An 18,434-nucleotide genomic window follows, 5' to 3' on the forward strand; every position below is an offset into this window, starting at 1 on the left:
GTGTGTGTGTGTGTGTGTGTGTGTGTGTGTGTGTGTGTGTGTGTGTGTGTGTGTGTGTGTGTGTGTGTGTGTGTGTGTGTGTGTGTGTGCGCAAGGGGATAGCATGGCCATACCAGCACATGCCTGTTTGGCAGACATGTGACCTGGAGGCTCCATTTTAACTGATTCAGAGTCAGAGCTGTGAGACGGAGGGAAAGAGCGAGAAAGAGAAAGAGCGAGAAGAAGCGATAGAGGGGAAAAGAATGGAGGGGAGAAAATGGGTCTTCACTGGGCCTCATAAGAGAATAATAATAATAATAAAATACTTACATATCATTTGACACACCCACTTCTTACCACCTTATATCCACATTTGAATTGCAGCAGAGACATGTCTATATCAACTTATCCAAACACTGATCTTCGTACATCTAAAGTAATCCTCCTCACTAATATTATACTATTTCTATCTTTTTCCATTGATGTTGCCCTCTAATTATACACATTTTAAAGCTTGACATAGGCTTATTTTTGTATATATTTAAGCATTTCCTTAATACTGGAGTAGGCTAAATCAGGGCCACACAGAGTGTTTCTTGGTAGTCTTAAACAAATCTACTTTGAAGCAAAAGTATACACCTCATACACATGGTTATGGGCTTAAAAAAATAAGAAGACACCTACCTGTACAATTTCAGCTATAGTCTTGAAGTGTATAACATTGTATAACAGTTTGCATCCCAATATTACACTTTATATACATCACAGAAGACTGAAATATAAGAAAAGCGTTTGACATAGAAACACTGGATTTTTGGCGGTTTAAAAAAAATATATGTTTATTAATTATGAAGTTATTACAAATATGAATAACATTCCACCCAAGAGGTCACTAGGTCTTTAGACTGCAAGAAAGGGATACAAAAAAACTCAAACGGTCACCAAGGTCAATGGATCTGGTAAGGGAAACCTCATTAACACATCACTGTTAACAAATATCAAGCCGTCCTTGCATGTGCCTCAGATACATCACAACCTTCTTAACTGTATGGGAAGGTTTACAGGAAGTAGTCCAGTCTTTCAGTAACTAGTTTAGTTGGGAAAATGGCGATGACTTCAATGCACTGATAGAGCATGGCAATACAGAGTGTTGCCCCGTGAAGGACAGAGCTATTATTTGGTCACTAAGACGTACTTTAAAATATAGATAAATGACCTGTAACTCTATTCTCAATTCAGTCACAATTATTTTCGTTGTCTCAATAATTGGACATTTAGGATGTCTAAAAAAAACAATGCTTTCTCAACTGTGATGCAACAAAAGAATTAGTTTATAAACCACAGCTCAGTAAGGTTCAGTAACACTTTTATATGTGATGTCATGTTACATACTTTAAAGACATATTTCATTTTTCAATTCAATACTATGGAAAATGTCATTAAGATTTAACAAATTCATTTGAAGACAGTTTTCAAAAAGTACTAACAGCTTCTCCATTAAGGGCAAACATGTTACCAGCATTAGATCATGATTCATATGAAAAACAATATTTCATAAATCAATAGTTATTCATTACAAAAAGGTAAACATTCTGATTAGAATCCAAGAACCCCATCGTAAGTTAATTTTAGAACATAACACAGTTATGAATCTTTGGCCACACACAACTCCACAATCCTTAGATCGTGCTACTACGGCTACTACCATGAATCCCATTACATCACGTTCCCACTTCAAACTGCAGACAGTCTTTCAATAACTTCATTGAGCTATTCGAAATGTATTATGAAAATGGAACTAATTCTCAACAGTTCATTAACTTAGAAAATGTAGAAATCAACTTGCCAAAGGACATGCTGTCCACAAAAGCTTTATCTTCCTCAGCTCTTTAATGACCTTGTACGGTACATAAAAGATGTGCACTGGAATTTCATCTGTTGCTTGTCCTTAACAAGGTTTACAGCACCTACGCTTTCCACACCCGGGATCTGCAAACCCCCTTGTGAGTCAATGATGAGAGCTAGGCTCTGAGTGGGAATCCACTCATATGAAACAGGATTTGGATGTTAAAGACATACAAACTAGGATTTTTTATGTTGTTGAAAATGTATAGAAATTGGCAGACAATTTAGAGCTCCGCTACAATGGAACCCATGGACTACATCACTGAGAAGTGGGCCAAGGATTTCTGAAGACAAGCAAAAAAAGACCCTCTCTCTCCCGAACGAAACCTTCCACGTTCCAGTGCCGAAGCCCCACTGTGACACCCACAGACAGGAGATGGGAACACAGTTGCAAAATCCACACGAGGAGACGCAACACCTCTTAAAAAGCAGAGCAGAACAGCAAAGGGACTGACTGGGGAAGCTCCGCCCACTAGGCTCTCTGCTCATTGGTGTCCAAGTGTACAGGGAGCACTCTGGAACAAAATGGCTGCCCTGGCTGATCAACCAGGTGGATGATGAAGCACATTCATGGCAAACAACATTTGGGTCCTTTATGAGAAGAGGTGATTAAATGAATGCAACAGAGCTAGTGAAAAGGGACTCTTCTCCATCTGTGAACCAAATCTAAGGAGAGAAAGATTGTTGACACTACACAAATTGTCAACATCGTTGGCTATGAAATGAATAATCAACATCTTGGCATTTAATATTTATCCATTCAAAATGTGGAAACACATTCAAACGTATTTGTGAACTAATGAATGTATACTCAAGCAAAAAACTACACAAATAGTCAACATCAGAATAGCTCAGGAAGGGCCTCCTGAGTGGCGCAGTGGTCTAAGGCGCTGTATCGCAATGCTAGCTGTGCCACTAGAGATTCTGGGTTCGACCGGGAGACCCATGGGGCGGCGCACAATTGGCCCAGCGTCGTCTGGGTTAAAGGAGGGTTTGGCCGGCAGGGATGTCCTTGTCCCATTGCACACTAGTGACTCCTGTGGTGGGCTGGGTGCAATGCACGCTGACACGGTCGCCAGGTGTATGGTGTTTCCTCCGACGCATTGGTGCAGCTGGCTTCCGGGTTAAGTGGGCATTGTGTCAATAAGCAGTGTGGCTTGGTTGGGTTGTGTTTCGGAAGACGCATGGCTCTTGACCTTCGCCTCTCCTGAGTCCGTATGGGAGTTGCAGCGATGAGACAAGACTGTAACTACCAATTGGATACCGTGGAAAAAGAATAGCTCAGTCACTTTGAAAGGAATAATCAACATTTATCCATTCAAACTGTGAAGTAATTCATGCTTAATTTCAACTGTTTAATAAATTAAGAGCAAAGTTTTGAGAAAATAAATGCTATGTCAAGTGTTTCTGTCTACAACGTGGGTCATTAACTTAATGTGAAATACATGTGAAAAATATTCAGCAATCTTTTGATGACGCCCAAATGTAACTACATTAAAACTCTCTGCAGCACTATATATTATAGCACAGGAAGTGGTAATAGCATGGTAATAAGATTTTAACAAGATGTTAGTTTCTCCCAATGAAAACATTACTTCAATATCCGTTGATTTAATAAACAGACATAAAGATAAGCCAGTCACACCTTTATAATAATGTACCCAGTTGGAATTTTCACACAGTGAAACGAAAAAAGACATTTAGCAGTGGGATGTAGCTTATGATTGTCTATCACTCGTTTGTTCTAACGTCCTTCAATTTCCAATGAATCGATATAGAGGGGATAGCAGTTGTCACCAGTCATTTACAGTGACACTCTGGTCTTGCCTATTGACCCCCCTGTGGATTGACTGTGGCCAAAGGTGCTGAGAGATGCAGCGTAATGTACGCCATCTAGAGCTGCAGCCCGGAGGCTTATCTTAGCTTCCTTTGGGTTTGCAGATGCAGAATACAGAGGCTCTGTCCTGTTCCCTCTGGCCTTGCTTTTCCATTTCAACTCGGAAGGATAGAAAGGAACAGGCGTGATAGACATAGCACCGATAGACAATTTCATAACAAGCCATAACAAGGCAACGAGACAAGCTTGTCCGCATGGAGTTTGGAAAGCCAAACAAAGTCAAGGGAAAAAATCCAATAAGGATGTTTGACCTCCAGACGGATTCAATTTGATGAGTCAAACTCACAAAATGAAGAAGATTGCACAAGATGCACACCCATAATGCTATTCATCTTTTAACCTTCTCCACATTTAGAGGGGAGATGGTATTCAGTGCTAAAGGAGCCTTTGTCCTTGAATAGATTTTTACAGTTCGGTCATTTAGCAGACACTGTTATCCAGAGAGACTTACAGTCACTGCATTCAACTAGGTAAGACAACCACATATGGGTCTTTCCACAGACCACAGCAAACGTACTGATAGTGTAATACATTTGAATACAAAGTTACTAAATACGAGGATGTCAGTCGGATCTAGCTGTTACTGTGTCAGGTTAATTTATTTACAAAAAGCTGCATCATATTGGAGCAGAAGCTGTATGTGACAACTTAAAGAGAGAACATCTCCCAACCTCAACAGTTCATATGATAGAAAGAATATTTCAGAAAAATGTGCCTTTGACATGTGCCCGTGGTACACATATTTCCCGTGAAGTTTGCAAAAACTCTATAAAAGCAGCAACAACAAAAAAACGATAGAGCACTGTTACATTTTAAAGCAGTCAACTTCAGGTTTGAAAAGATCCACATGGATAGCAAGAGAGGGACTTTCATTAGACCGAATAACTCTGCCACAAGAACCACTGACATAAAAAAACTATAGCTCCTTGATCATAAATTTCTCCCATTGCAAAACATATTTTAAAGTAATTAGGTCTAAGGGGCAGTGCCTGCCGTCTCCCTACCCCTACACACCCCTCCCCTCCTCCGCTTTGCCCCGGGGGGAAACTTTGGGAGTGTTTACTGTGTTCCTCACCCAACCGAGCATCCAGAGGCCGGTTCACAAGGTACACAAAGAGAGGTCAGAGGTGAGGGGGCGGGAGGCCCCTAACACAGGGAAGTACTTTTTTTTTCCGGGGAGGGGGGGTGAAGACGTTCTGCTAGACTGAGCGAGGCTGAACACTTTGTATTCCAGGAACAGTGAGGTAAGTAAGTAAACATCCGCTGACTGTGTTTTACAGAGTAAATAAATGTGATAAATTAAAACAAATCAACAAACGTATAAGCTCTTCAGATTCCGGCTAGACATCACAAAAGGCACGCTTACTTTCAGTTCTACTCCATTCATAAATGTTCTATATGGCATTTATTTAACTCTACGTTGATGTTTTTATTCAAACCAAATTGAACAGTCTGTATAATATTATAACGGAAAGTAAAGGACCGGATTTAACTTAACAAAGTACTTTAAAGTGTATGGGCACAACCTAAAGCACGAATCAGACAGAAATGTATCACTGTGGGATGCCGTTCCTTCTCTTGATAGGACAAAACTGGTACCTGCTTCGTGCCGACCCGGTAGCAATGAACCTGCCGTTTCTACTTGTAGAATCGTAATGCTCGTCAGTGGCTAACAACTTGACTTTAAGCCAATCAGAGAGCATAAACCCCCACGTGAGGAAGCCAACAGGAGTGACAAAAAAAGGGAAAAATAGGGCATTTTACATCCACGGTTAAATGTCATGAGCCAGTCACACTTCATATGCAATGTAGCTTATGGGATGGTAACTAGCGAAGTGCACTAGTGCAATGCACACAACACAAAACACTTCCTCCAAGCTAGATAACTAGTATATTCACTATAATTAAATCACAATGGATTCGTTTACATGAAGCAGCTGCCGGTGTTAGCTGCCATGATATGTCAGTCTGCTTAGCTAGCTAGCTAGCTATGCTGTGCTAGCTAGAGAATATGTTAACGTTAGCTAGCTAAATATTTGGCTATGGGCTGGCACTGGCAGTAGGGGATTATGATCTTATCATCTTGTTAGGTAGTTATCTAGCTATTGGTGTTCTATAAAATAGCAACATTAGCGCAGCTAGCTATATAGCTAGCCAACATTGGAATCTAGACCATAAAAGAAGCAACACACACGGACATGTATTGCCAAACAACGCTACTGCCACCTTCTGGTTTGGAGTATTTTAACACGGCTGAGTGGCTGACGACTTTAAGGTCTTTGCTGGATGAACACAAAAGTGATTGACTGGCAACACTGTTCAGAGGTGCTAATTACTGTCTGAAGGCAAATGTTTGACAGGCCTACCACAGTGTCTGAGCTATAAGTGTCAACCCGTCTACTAATCCATGAAAAACACATTTTTAAAATGCATCATAAATGCCCACCCAATTTGTTATTATAGTTAACCTGTGCATTTTGTGCTTATCTGCCCCGTCAACTGCCCTTTCTATCCAGCTGTTTGATGCAGAGCCACCCCTGGAGGAATACACTCTCAAGGAGGCTTCTTCTGGGTGACGTGCCCTTGGATGGGTGGGATGGAGTGGAGTGGGACGGTGAGACGAGCCTCCGTCCGTCCACACAGGTGCAACTCAACTCTACCCCGGGGCCTCCCTGCTGTGTTTGTGTGTGTGTGTGTGTGTGAAGGGTGGGATGGGTTGGTTTCCCTTGCATTTCAATTGTAGCTCGGAAAAGCCTGACTCCTACACATGGAGACAAATCCATTTGGCTGCACACTGACCCCAGCCGAGTGGATCGCTCCTTTCCATTGCTCCACGGCCATATAGGCTCTCCCATTCAACACAAAACCCAAAGATATCCTATTTTTTCTGTCCTCTCCCTCTGCCTTTCTTTCTTTTCACCCATGGCTTCTTCCAGGTCAACGGTTCACATTTTTACCAAGATTTATGACACACGTTGCCAATCCCCCTGCATTTTTCCACAGCAGCCATAGTTGGTTGATGTGTGTGTGTTGGGAGGGGGACAGGGTTGGGGTGGATTTAGAGGCTAGTGGTGTCCATGGCAAGTCCAAAGCTGTGAGAAGATCTGAAGGGAGTAGGACTCAACCCCTTTAAAAACAGGACAGATGGTCCAAACCAGAGAGGGGGAAGAAGACACATTAGCAAGGGGTTGGGGGTTTCTTAAAGGGACGGTGCACATTTCCCCCCCAGCTAGCCCCCTCCAACAGATTCCCTTCCCTCTTTCCAATACATACACACAGAAATGGACACGTCTCTCTCGCCATCTCCACAACCCACACAACCCCCCACTAGATTTTCTTTCCTTCTGAAAGCCCATAAGGAAGTCCTTCCATGCAGCGTCCCTGCCTCTTCTCCCTCCACTATAATCCGCAACTGAAGCCCCGGAAAGAGAGCGAGCAGCTAATCATATGACCCTGTAGAGGAGCGCGCCGTTCATGTATGCGACAGCTCTCTTTCTTTCTTTCTCTTTTTTGTCTCACTTTCTCTCATTCACTCACTCACTCACTCACTCAGATGCTCGTACGCACACTCTTTCTCTCATTCTGCCTGGCTGGCAAAAAGTAATGTATCAGGAATGGAATAGAGCGCAGAACATGTCTTTCTACTCTGGGTGTGTGAGAGGTTGGGGTGTGTGTGCCAGCTGTGAGTGGATGTGTGTGTGTGAGAAAGAGCGAGAGAGAAGGAAAGGGAGGGAGTGAGGGACTGCCTTTTTTGTGTGCTGCAGCGTCAACGGCCTCTAGGCGCTGCACACAGGTGTTCTCGCCAGCTGATTGGTCGCACCCCCTCTCTCCCAACGCCCCCGCCCTCGCCTTGCCTTTGGTAGTAGAACAATCGTAAGAGGAAGAAACAGTGAGTTTGCTGGTTGCTGGCTTGAGACAGGCAATGGGAGCAATACTACTAGGGGCTTGATTGATGCAGATCAAGGACTTTTCATATGTGCCACATATTTCAAGGAAGTTTGTTTGCAACGCGGGAAAGAAAACAAAAAACAATAGGAGCTGGTTTTTTTTACATCTTTCAATGTACATTTCAAAGTAATTTCAAACATTTTCAATTAAACTTTGTGAAACATTATTTGAATAATCATATACTGGGCTTTTCCCTCATGATAAAATCACCCTTGTAACCTTTTTTCGCCCATTTAACCCTCTATATAACAACAAAGAGCACCACCGTACTTTAAAACTGTAAATTTGCAAATATGTTTCTTGCAACCAATAAGAGGACGAACACAACTAATACATTCAGTTCCAATTCTATAAAACCCAGAGGACAACGTCTTTTGTGCACATAAGCGCAACAGTAACAGAAAGCCATACTGGATGGATAGGAGGATAATGGGAGGATAATTACGGAATAGTTAAAAAAAAAAATATATATTTACAGTAATGAACGCAATCAGGAGTACAGGCGGCATGCTTTCTTTTTCACAAAGCACTCCAGCAACTACCTTGCTTCCCAAATACAGATGTGCCCAAAGCTTTCAATTGTCAATCGCTGCATCCCACTGGGCATAGACAAGTGGCCTGGAGGCCTGCAAACACTGGTCATGATGTCACAATAGGACACCAACCTTTCTTTTTTTTTGTTTCAGGTTCTCTCAGGGTGGTGTTGGGTGATACTAGAGGGGGGTGTGATGTGGGGGAGGTAGTAGGCTATTGTAAAATATTTTTTTTACCAGCACCTGGCTTTTAAGAGGGGGTCTGGAACTTCCCTTTGTTTCAACATCTCTCAGAAGTGTAGGCACATCAAAATAGGCCCACCACGTCATTGCAGACGGCCATGCTCGAGCTAATTTAGCATTCCTCATTAAGCTTAAAGCAGTGAAGCAGGGCCATGGGTTTGTGTGCAAGTGTGAGTGGAAGAGGTGTGGCGCACACAAAAGCTGTACACACCCACACCAAAACACATATATTAAAAGAGTAGTTCACTATTTTACAACCTTGATATTAGATGGTTCCTCACCCTGAAAGTTGTCTATAGGCCAAGAGAAACTGTAATCCAGTGTTCAGATCTCATTATTAAACAGCCACTACAAACTTCAGCTAACACAAGCGACGCTTTTATCCAAAGTGACTAACAGTCATGCTTGTATACATTTTACATATGGGTGGTTCCGGGAATCAACCCCACTATCCTGCTGTTGCAAGCACCATGCTCTACCAACTGAGCTACAAAGGAACACGTTTTTTAAAAGTATTTGCAAATCACCTGAAATCAGTTCAAATCAACTCCATATTTGGTTTGATGTTCCTTAAAGGTGATTTGGCCATTTAGAAAATGCTAACATCCTCCCATCCCTTCCATTGATTGCTAGCTTGTGGTGGCTAAAGTTAGCTGAAGTTTGTAGTGGCTGTTTAATAAAGACAACTGAACCATGGATTACAGTTTCTCCTGGCCCATAGACTACTTTCAGGGTGTGGAAGCATCTAACACCAAGTTGTAAAATATTTAACTACTCCTTTAAATCTGAAAATTCACAAAAAAAATCCATTATGTTCCACAGTTGCTTTTAAGAGTTGTGGCAAACTATGCCAAAAATAGATAACATTTAAAGCTGCAATATGTAACTTTTTGGGTGACCAGACCAAATTCACATAGAAATGTGAGTAACAGATCTTTCATTCTCACTGAAAGCAAGTCTAAGAAGCGGTAGATCTGCTCTATGTGTGCTATTTCTATGCTTCCCGTTCTTAAGTTTAATTTTGGGGTCTTTTCCTTTCAATTTGTACACCAGCTTCAAACAGCTTAAAATACAATATTGTTTGTTATTGAAAATATATTTAATAGCAGTTTAGATGGTACAATGATTCTCTACACTTGCTTGTTTTGTCAAACAAACTGAAATCAGATGAAATATTAGAATTTTAGCCACCAGGAAATGGCGGAGTGATTTCTACATATTGCACCTTTAACTTACTCATCTCAAACAACGTCTCCCATTTTTTCTTAAAACATCAGATACAAACTAGGAGTTGTCACAACAGCTTAATTCTAATAGTAAGTAAGCATTTCACTGTTAATCTACACCTGTTGTTTACGAAGCATGTGACAAATAACATTTGATTTGATTTTGTAGGACATTTCAACATCAATACATTTCTAATTTATAGTGAATGTACTTATGTCAGGAGGGGCAGAGTTATGTCTGAAGATCCTTCCTCTATCACCCCCCCTCTCACCTTTCTCTCGCGCTCTCTCACTGACACACAACCACAACTCTACATCGTACTCTAGGTCTACGTCACCCACGGGCTTTAGCCCACCTCAATACTTAGGACGCTGCAGAAAAAACACGACTTGTGAAGATATATATTTGTGTTAATCAACAAGGGTGACAACGTAAGCCAATACAAAGAAACAATTATAAATACACAATATAGATTCAATATTGGAGAGTAGTCTAATTTAAGCACCAGTATGCAGAAAACAAACGAGATCAAGATAATATGCTGAAGTGACTTCAAATAGCCTATTTGTCAAAATTAGTGTTTTTATAGTAGGCGAAATGAGATGGAACAATGAGTTGGTGTTGCACTCGAGTCACGTGGTTGCTCTAGAAGAGGACTGAGCCAAACGAGCAGTTTGAACCATTGTCTAATACCTCATATAATGACCACCTTCTTCAAATGATAATGTTTTTCATTAAAGCTCCTATGCCCGGGCTTCTCATCAAAATCAAATGAGGCTTTGCGTAGCATATTCATTGGAAATCTAAAACAACACAACTCGGCATAGGCTACTGTATTAGCGTTTACATAATTCCCAAATAATTGATAGGCCTACAATTTATATGTTCGGGTAACAATGAGGGAACTATAAACATGTATTTGCGTGAATTTAAATTCCTAATGCTTGTTTTAACAGAATTTGGCCACCGCTAGTTGAGTTGTTGCGGCCATTTTGAGTGTCAGCAAGATATTAGGCCTAGTCGAAACATTCATTTTTAGCCTATGTTTAACTTCATGGTAAAGCCTATAGATGCCTAAGATCATCAGAATAGAAAACTTAAACAGTTTTGCTACATTCATAGAGAGGAGTGAGAGCTTTGCAGCAGTGAATGAACGAAAGAAAAAGGACACCCTTTGCCATTCATGATGAGGCTCGCCATTTTTCCCACTCAAGTGACGTTGCATGACTTCTCTCAGTGGGGGTGACCACGTGTTGTGTATAACCAAAACTAGGCCTCTCCAGTAACACTGAAATGTAGGCTATTTCATGGGCGAAAACCTCAACACAACTATATTACCTGATATAATACATACTAGAGAGATGTACTACCAAACCTCAACACAACTATATTTATCTAAGCCATTCAAGATTGGTAATTTAGGACATATAGCCTCGTTCAAATTGCCCATAGGCCTATGCATATCCGTGCATTTGTTATTCAGACAAAGGTTATACGATTCCTATATGCATCAATTAGGGTTATAATTGTTTTTCACTTATAGGCATAAAATCCACCAATGAATGACACTTGAATGGTAGGTTATAAAACATATTTATATTATTATTGCAATACAGCCATGACTTTTCCTTGTCAGGGCTACCGTCTATTACAGACTTGTATGTAGTCTATACGTTTACCTCAGCCTACATACATACCACTTTTACAGATAGGGCCTAACAAAGGTTTGAATATATTTAGTAAATCAAAATAAATTGCCTTTGATTAAATGTCGTTTAAAAAAAAAAGGCACGCCTACACCTGAATTAAAAACGGTTAGCCAAACCTCACAACTGTTACAGCCTAATCTCAAACCCGCTCTTTCCTAGACTAATAATTTAAAATAACCTAAGTGTGTTCAAAGGTTAATGGTAATGAATATTTTTTTAACTAAGCTAAACTTTCGTAATTTTTGTAACTGGGTCAACTGTAATGTAGGGAGGGCTCAATGCCCTCATTTTGTTATAGCGTCTAAATAGATAGGATAAATAACCTAGGCTACTGAAATAATTTTTGACCGAACGGTCCATTGAATTAGTGTGAGTATTGCATTACATTTCAGCACAATATGTGTTTACTGCCATACACACATACACATGTATGTTTAATGACAAAATACGAATTAGACCAGAGCAATAATAGGCATAGCCTATGCATGTACATATAACCATGTATTTTCTACAGGCCTACTTCATGATTAATGACCAGAAACAGTATTTTTCACATTTCTAACCTAGAGACCAAATTTATTGGTGATTCGACATAATACAACATCGCCCAGACAACACCAAAACAACGTTCGTGTGCAATAAAAGCAAAAACGTAATTTAAAGGCTTCGCTCTTCATAATGAATAATCGCTGTGCAACAAATTACTGAAGTTTCAGTAGTTGCCGTGACGTGAATTAAACACATTTCAATCCCACATATTGACATAGCAAATCGATTGTCTCTAGGCTGTGCATGAAAATATAGTACCAACATACACAATGTAATCACGTAACTAATGCCACTAAACTTCAGAACATGACACTTAAAATGTGAAAAGTAGCTATGGCCTACACATTTTTTTAAATAAATAAATAATTCTGCACACAGGAAGGCCTAGGCCTATGACAAGGCCTTCGGGAGGTAAAATTAACATGAGGTATTTAAGTGATGACGTTGCAACCAATATTATATTCTCTGTGACAAATAAGTGTCCCAATAGTTAATGGGCATTCATCATTTTCGTTTTAAGAGTAGCCATTAGTGCATACGTAGACAAGACTCGTGACACCACATACTCCACACATGAGTAGGACCACGCCGTTCACAGCAATATAATGAAAGAGTAGCCTAAATACAAAAAACTCCATTCAAATATTGGATTTGCGAGTCGTACTACTACATCCACACACCAGGCATATAACTCGACATCTAATGCGTGCATTAACTTAAATAGCAACATGTCCCTTCTGCAGCAGAATCCATACATTACCAGATGCAACAATTGAAGTGTTATTGGGGGAGGGTGCTAAATACCTTTGCTTCTTAGGGACAGAGTGTTCGACCTCAATATGTTTCCCATGGAGCTCCACTTTACCTGTAAAATAAATGTTTATGTTGAAAGAAAAACGAGGCCATGTCCTCCATTCAAAGTGTAGAAAACGTATTGTATTTATTTGCCATATGGAAATAATATTTACCACGTGACTGAGTTGTGTGTTTCTTAAGTGTGTCTCACGTTGTCTAATGGTGCACGAATAAATGTTCGAGATTTGTAGTTAGGGTCTAATAACGCAATAGGCCTGTCATTCAAAGATGATGGGCAAGAAGTTACCCTCTTGGCTCAACTGGAAAGCCATTCAACAATTGCGTTGTGTATTAACTCATCAACTCCTATATCACGTACACACATTGTTGATCTTTCACAACTCATTCACATACAGTAAAACAGAACACGTATAACTTAATAGGCCGTTCGAAAAGGACATTGTCAAACATTTATTAAAAGGTGAAGATACACATTTGCGTGCCCTAGAGTTCTTAGTGATCAATTTCAGGCTTAACACACGAGCAGCATGGCGTCCTTCGTGCTATATAGAACACACGTCACATGCTACATATGTAGGAAATCATGAAGATGCATTTAAGGAAATCAAGCCCGTTCGTGACTTGTGAGAAGAATGGGAGAGTAATTTGGCAATGCAATGGTCAAGGCAATCAAAGCCATTCATCTATGAAAGAATAGTTTCGATGTATGCTTTTAAACTACACCTACAATCGCTATAGTGGCCTATTCGCCAAAGGGGGAGGTGGAAGATTTAATTCTATAGCTCTACCGAGTACACAGAACCTAGTCATACAAGGCACCAGAGAGCAAGGCTTCGGTAAGTACAATAAAAGCGTGTGGCCATAGGGCCGAAATATAGGTATCTGGCTATCATATCCAGGACTAAACATGCGTTTATGTAAATGGTCCTAAAATAGAATACGATTCGAGAAATCTGGATATCTTGATGTTCACATTCAAATAGGTAGGCCTATGTGATGGGCCCCCTCTCCCTGTAAAAGTTGAGTATCTTGTTGTTCGGATAAGCACGTCATAAACCTTTCGTCGATTATTATAGGCCCATGGAATATATTTTCTTCGAAGTGTCTCTTAATTCTATCATATCTTCTACTGTCATATCTTTAACATTGGGACGCTTGAGGGGAGTGGGCAAGCCCTTATATATTTGAGCCTTGGTGGTTTCCCTATTGAATTAAATTACATAAAGGTAAGACGCTATTGAAGTGCTCATTTACGTTCAATTACTTACCAGAAAATGCTTCAATGGCTTTCATAGCCCATTGGTCGTCCGGACAATCAACAAACGCGTAGCCAGTTTTCATAAGAAACTGCCCAGAGTATGGAATCTTGTTGTCGTCAAAGGTTTTAACCAAGTCCTCCGCAGTCACGTTTTCATTGAGATTTCCAATGTATAGCTTGTTCATGTTGAAAAATAGAGGTCCTCCAATTTAAATGAAAAAATCTGAGCAACAAAACTTTTTTTTCTTTGAGAACGCAACAAGATAGAACTACCCAGGATGATCACAGGTTGAAAACACTTGCAAATGTCCACAAGCAGTAAAAGAAAACGAAATACATTTATTTTCAAAGTAAAACTAAAAGAAAAAGGAAAAAAAGTTGAAAGTAATGGTAGTGTTGTAGTCTGATTAAGTCCAATACTGAAGTGGAGAAACCTTGACTGCAGCAACCCAAGCGAATGAATCGCACAATGTAGAATGGATCAATTTGAATTAATTTGATGGTGGTTATGGTGGAATAGTGGTAGAAGTATGGCGGGATCGGGAGAAATGTTTTCCTCTCTCTGCCCCTCAACCTCGAGTTGTACTCTGCACTGTCACAGATCCTTCTGCCTGGCGATGGCACCGCCTCTAAACCGACTCGAATTCACTATTTTTTTGTTTGCAGCGAGGAAACCACGTGGTATTCGAGTAGCTAGAGAAAGGGCCAGCCTCCTGGCCGCGTAGCTTCCCAGATGAGTGTACGCAGCGAGCCTTCGTGCTATGCCACCGTGCTGTGTGCGTATAGGCTTTATGCATACGTAGCCCACACATGCGCGAGTGTGCTGGGCTTGTGTGCGGAATATCAGTCACCGGGAGGGGAGACTTCCTTCAAGATGCGGATGTGTGTTTTGTCCTTTACAAATATATAAATAATTCGCAGGTTTTTGGATAGGAACACAATGTATGACTATGGTGGCGGACGTGTGCGAGTTGTGGTCTCCGTAGTTTAATATCAGCTCTTAGCTCATATACCATTTGGTCATGACATTCTCTCTTCAGCCCAGCTCTAGAAGTCATCCCGCCTCTCCAATGAATATGCATTGTGGTAAAGAATTTGGTCGCCAGGAGGATGTTACATAAATGTAAAATCATGAGCTTCAACACATTTTCGAAAAGGCTCTAACAAAAGGTTGTGACATAGGCAAGGAGGCCAACAGCTGTCAAGCAAGATACATTGTAACAAACTGCCGCGTGGGAGGAAATTGTTACATTGTATCATTGTTTGGGTTCATTGTAGCACTCGTAACATTGTTGCATTCGTCTGAAACTAGAAGGCCTCGCTGGAGCAACGAGTCCTTGGTTTGAGGTTATTCTTTGGCCATTTAGACAGCCTTACAAGTTTCTCATCGATTTGTATCAATATTCAAGGAGTGGATGACAATAGTCATGGTATGCAAATACGCCCAAGCCGCTTGGGTTAACACAACTCGGCAAAATAGGCAATCAAAGCCAAAGAAGATCTTGGTTTCTTCTGTTTTCATCATAGGGCTTTGGAGAAACTGACAGCTCGCAAAATGGAGGATCCAGTGGTGCAGGCCCAAAAAGCGCAAAGAGCAGCTTTTCATTGGAAGGGGAAATGGTAGAGCTTCTGTTGCAGTCAGTGTGCGTAATGTGCCCCATCGAACGTCGTGTACTTCATCATGGACAGTCACGAACTTAGGTTATAGTGAGTTACGTGTGTTTAATATAATCATGCAATTATCTCTACAGACAGAACACTTACTTTGAATAAATCATACGATAATGAAGCTGCATTGAGCCATTAGGTTGACTAGTGAGACTGCAGCCTATACTGTATTCAACGTGGCATATAGGCATACTGTATCGCTTAGTTGTAAAATGGCTCGCCTACAGACGTTGGAGGGTTAAAAACTCAAAATCTTCCAACAATTTTATTATCTGTAACACATGGCAACGACTCACGTTATAACACATGTGTTATAGAACTGACAATAATATCACAATAATCACAACAATTAATGCTATACGAAACATGCAAGTCGTGGGCTTGAGAACCAACAGCATAATTATTTTTATGCTAATTCAATTTTTAATTTTTAATTAATCACACATTATGACAAAACCTAAGTTTCACTTACATACTCTAGAACCTATTAGATATTAATTACATCATCTATAGCCTATACCTCTTCAGCTTCACACAGTAACTGCAGATAGAACAATGGCCGAATTGTACTGAAAGGAAACTGACCAGATTCTGTTTCAAATTAGCCACGAGTAAGCCTATAGAATAGGTACTGCATAGTTATTATACCAAGAACTTGAAATTCAATGTAACCACATGATATATGTTAACTTTTTACCTTTTAAAAAACGTTTTACAAACACACATATGCACATAATAAAAGTCAGTTATAAGATAAAACACCGTAAAGGGCAATATGGCCAAAACATACCATAACATTAGAGAAAAAACAGCCAGAACATTAGAGAACAAACATAGGCAAACACTTACAATAATACATAAAACAATAGAATAATGAACACTTTGGGATAATTGAGTTGATAATGAGGACTTGGACTTCACACCAGATTATAAAGATTCACAAAGACCAATGTAAGGAGGAACTGCCTTATCCTTTGGCCCGCCCTATATAATGTTTTAGCAACAGTGTAATAGTATGTGTATGTGTATGTTGAAAGCTATGACCAATGGCACCAGTCACTCAAAAAAACGAATGGTAGATGTCACTCAATATTGAGTCAACCCACAAATAACAAGTGCGTGTTTTGTGTTGTATCATTGATGTAATTTGTTGGGTGCAGAAAGTATTACATTCTAGAACAAACTGTCTAGTCAAAGCTTAATTGGTTCCTATACTATCGTACTTTTAAATTTTTATTTAACCTTTATTTAACTAGGCAAGTCAGTTAACAACAAATTCTTAATTACAATGACGGCCTACCCCGGCCAAACCCGGACGACGCAGGGCCAATTGTGCGCCGCTCTATGGGACTCCCAATCACGGCCGGATGTGATGCAGCCTGGATACGAACCAGGTACTATAATGCGCCTTAATGCACTGAGATGCAGAGTCTTAGACCGTTGCCCACTGTAAACAGGCTATTCAGTCTGGTACAGTGTGGAAGTATTAGTCACTAGGGAATTGAAGTTGTAACCCGGGAGGTTGCTAGGTCAAATTACAAGATACTTAACATAAATTGCAGAAAATACTCTGAGGACAACAAAATGAACAACTCTAAATACTTGTAATGGTCGAAATGGAAAGGTTACAAAGTCATGTTTTTTTGCTTATGTCTTAGAGTGTGTTTTGTATCAATATGTTGCACTCACTAAAACGATCAATGCAGTTATTATGGAGAACCACACACAACTGTGTTTGATAGGGAACTGGTATATACAGATGCAGGATCTTAATTTGATCACTCTATTGCAGGAGGTTTAAAAAGGCTTTTGAAGTTTGTAATTTCCACTGAAATTTCAGACTTGATTTTCCATTAAGAAAAATTTATTAACCTCCATAAAAATGTCCATTATTTATAATCCACATAATAATTCACATTTCCTGTTGCTGCGGTATAATTCTTCTGCTGTACCAAACTGGCTCAAATTAAGATCCTACATCTGTATGGGATCACTGGTATGTAAAACACACACTGGTAATGGCATACATTGAACCTAGCTTAAAGGTTTTGATAACTTAATGAAACAAATGAGGTTCTGATAACTTCATCATCAAATCAAATTTTATTTGTCACATGTGCCAAATACAACAGGTGTAGACTTTACAGTGAAATGCTTACTTACGAGCGCTTTCCCAACAACGCAGAGTTAAAAAGTAAGTAAAAAGCTAATAATAAAATAACAATAACGAGGCTATATACAAGGAATACCAGTACCGAGTCAATGTGCAGGGGTAGGAGGTAGTTGAGGTAATATGTAGGGTAATGTGGGAAAACTATCCCCTTGGGGTAGATACATAATCCACTTGTTTAGAGATACAAATTGTAATCAGCTTTTAACAAACCAGTCAAATTTAAGGTAAGTGTGTTGAGGCTAACTGGCCCACTCTCCAATAGGGTAACTTGTCCCCCGGCAATCCAATGCAAGTCAATGGTACCTAAATTTGCATTTTCTAAATCATGGAAATGATGTGATGCAAAAATTAAAAGAGGGATCTTATATCAAACCTCATCACAGTGAGGATATTAATAGTGAGATGTGCAATGCCATTATGTTCCAATGTTTTGATTTTAGACTTGACCTTTTACGAGTTAATTACAACAACAAAAAATCAAAATAAAATGTCTAAAATAGATTTTACACACTGATCTTCAGGGGAGCCA

At 40.0% G+C, this 18,434-nt stretch overlaps 1 protein-coding gene across 2 annotated transcripts in view; it reads right to left on the reverse strand.

Moving 5' to 3' along the window:
• Positions 1 to 14,831, reverse strand: part of LOC112080683 (insulin-like growth factor 2 mRNA-binding protein 1) — a 19,948-nt gene extending 5,117 nt beyond the window's left edge. Inside the window, exons 1-3 of one of the 2 annotated variants that reach the window (XR_011479540.1) lie at positions 14,075 to 14,831; positions 12,795 to 12,855; positions 1,329 to 3,133 (exon numbers count right to left, since the gene is read on the reverse strand). Coding sequence is in view for 1 of the 2 variants with exons in the window: in XM_024146531.2 (XP_024002299.1) it covers positions 12,795 to 12,855; positions 14,075 to 14,249 (236 nt within the window). In the remaining variant the exon portion in view is untranslated. Of the gene's footprint in view, positions 1 to 1,328; positions 3,134 to 12,794; positions 12,856 to 14,074 lie in introns of those variants that run through there. The other variant, XM_024146531.2, reaches the window with a different exon arrangement.
• Between the last annotated feature and the right edge of the window lie 3,603 nt (positions 14,832 to 18,434).

Source organism: Salvelinus sp. IW2-2015, unplaced genomic scaffold, assembly GCF_002910315.2.
Source record: "Salvelinus sp. IW2-2015 unplaced genomic scaffold, ASM291031v2 Un_scaffold16431, whole genome shotgun sequence".
Lineage (NCBI taxonomy): Eukaryota > Metazoa > Chordata > Actinopteri > Salmoniformes > Salmonidae > Salvelinus > Salvelinus sp. IW2-2015.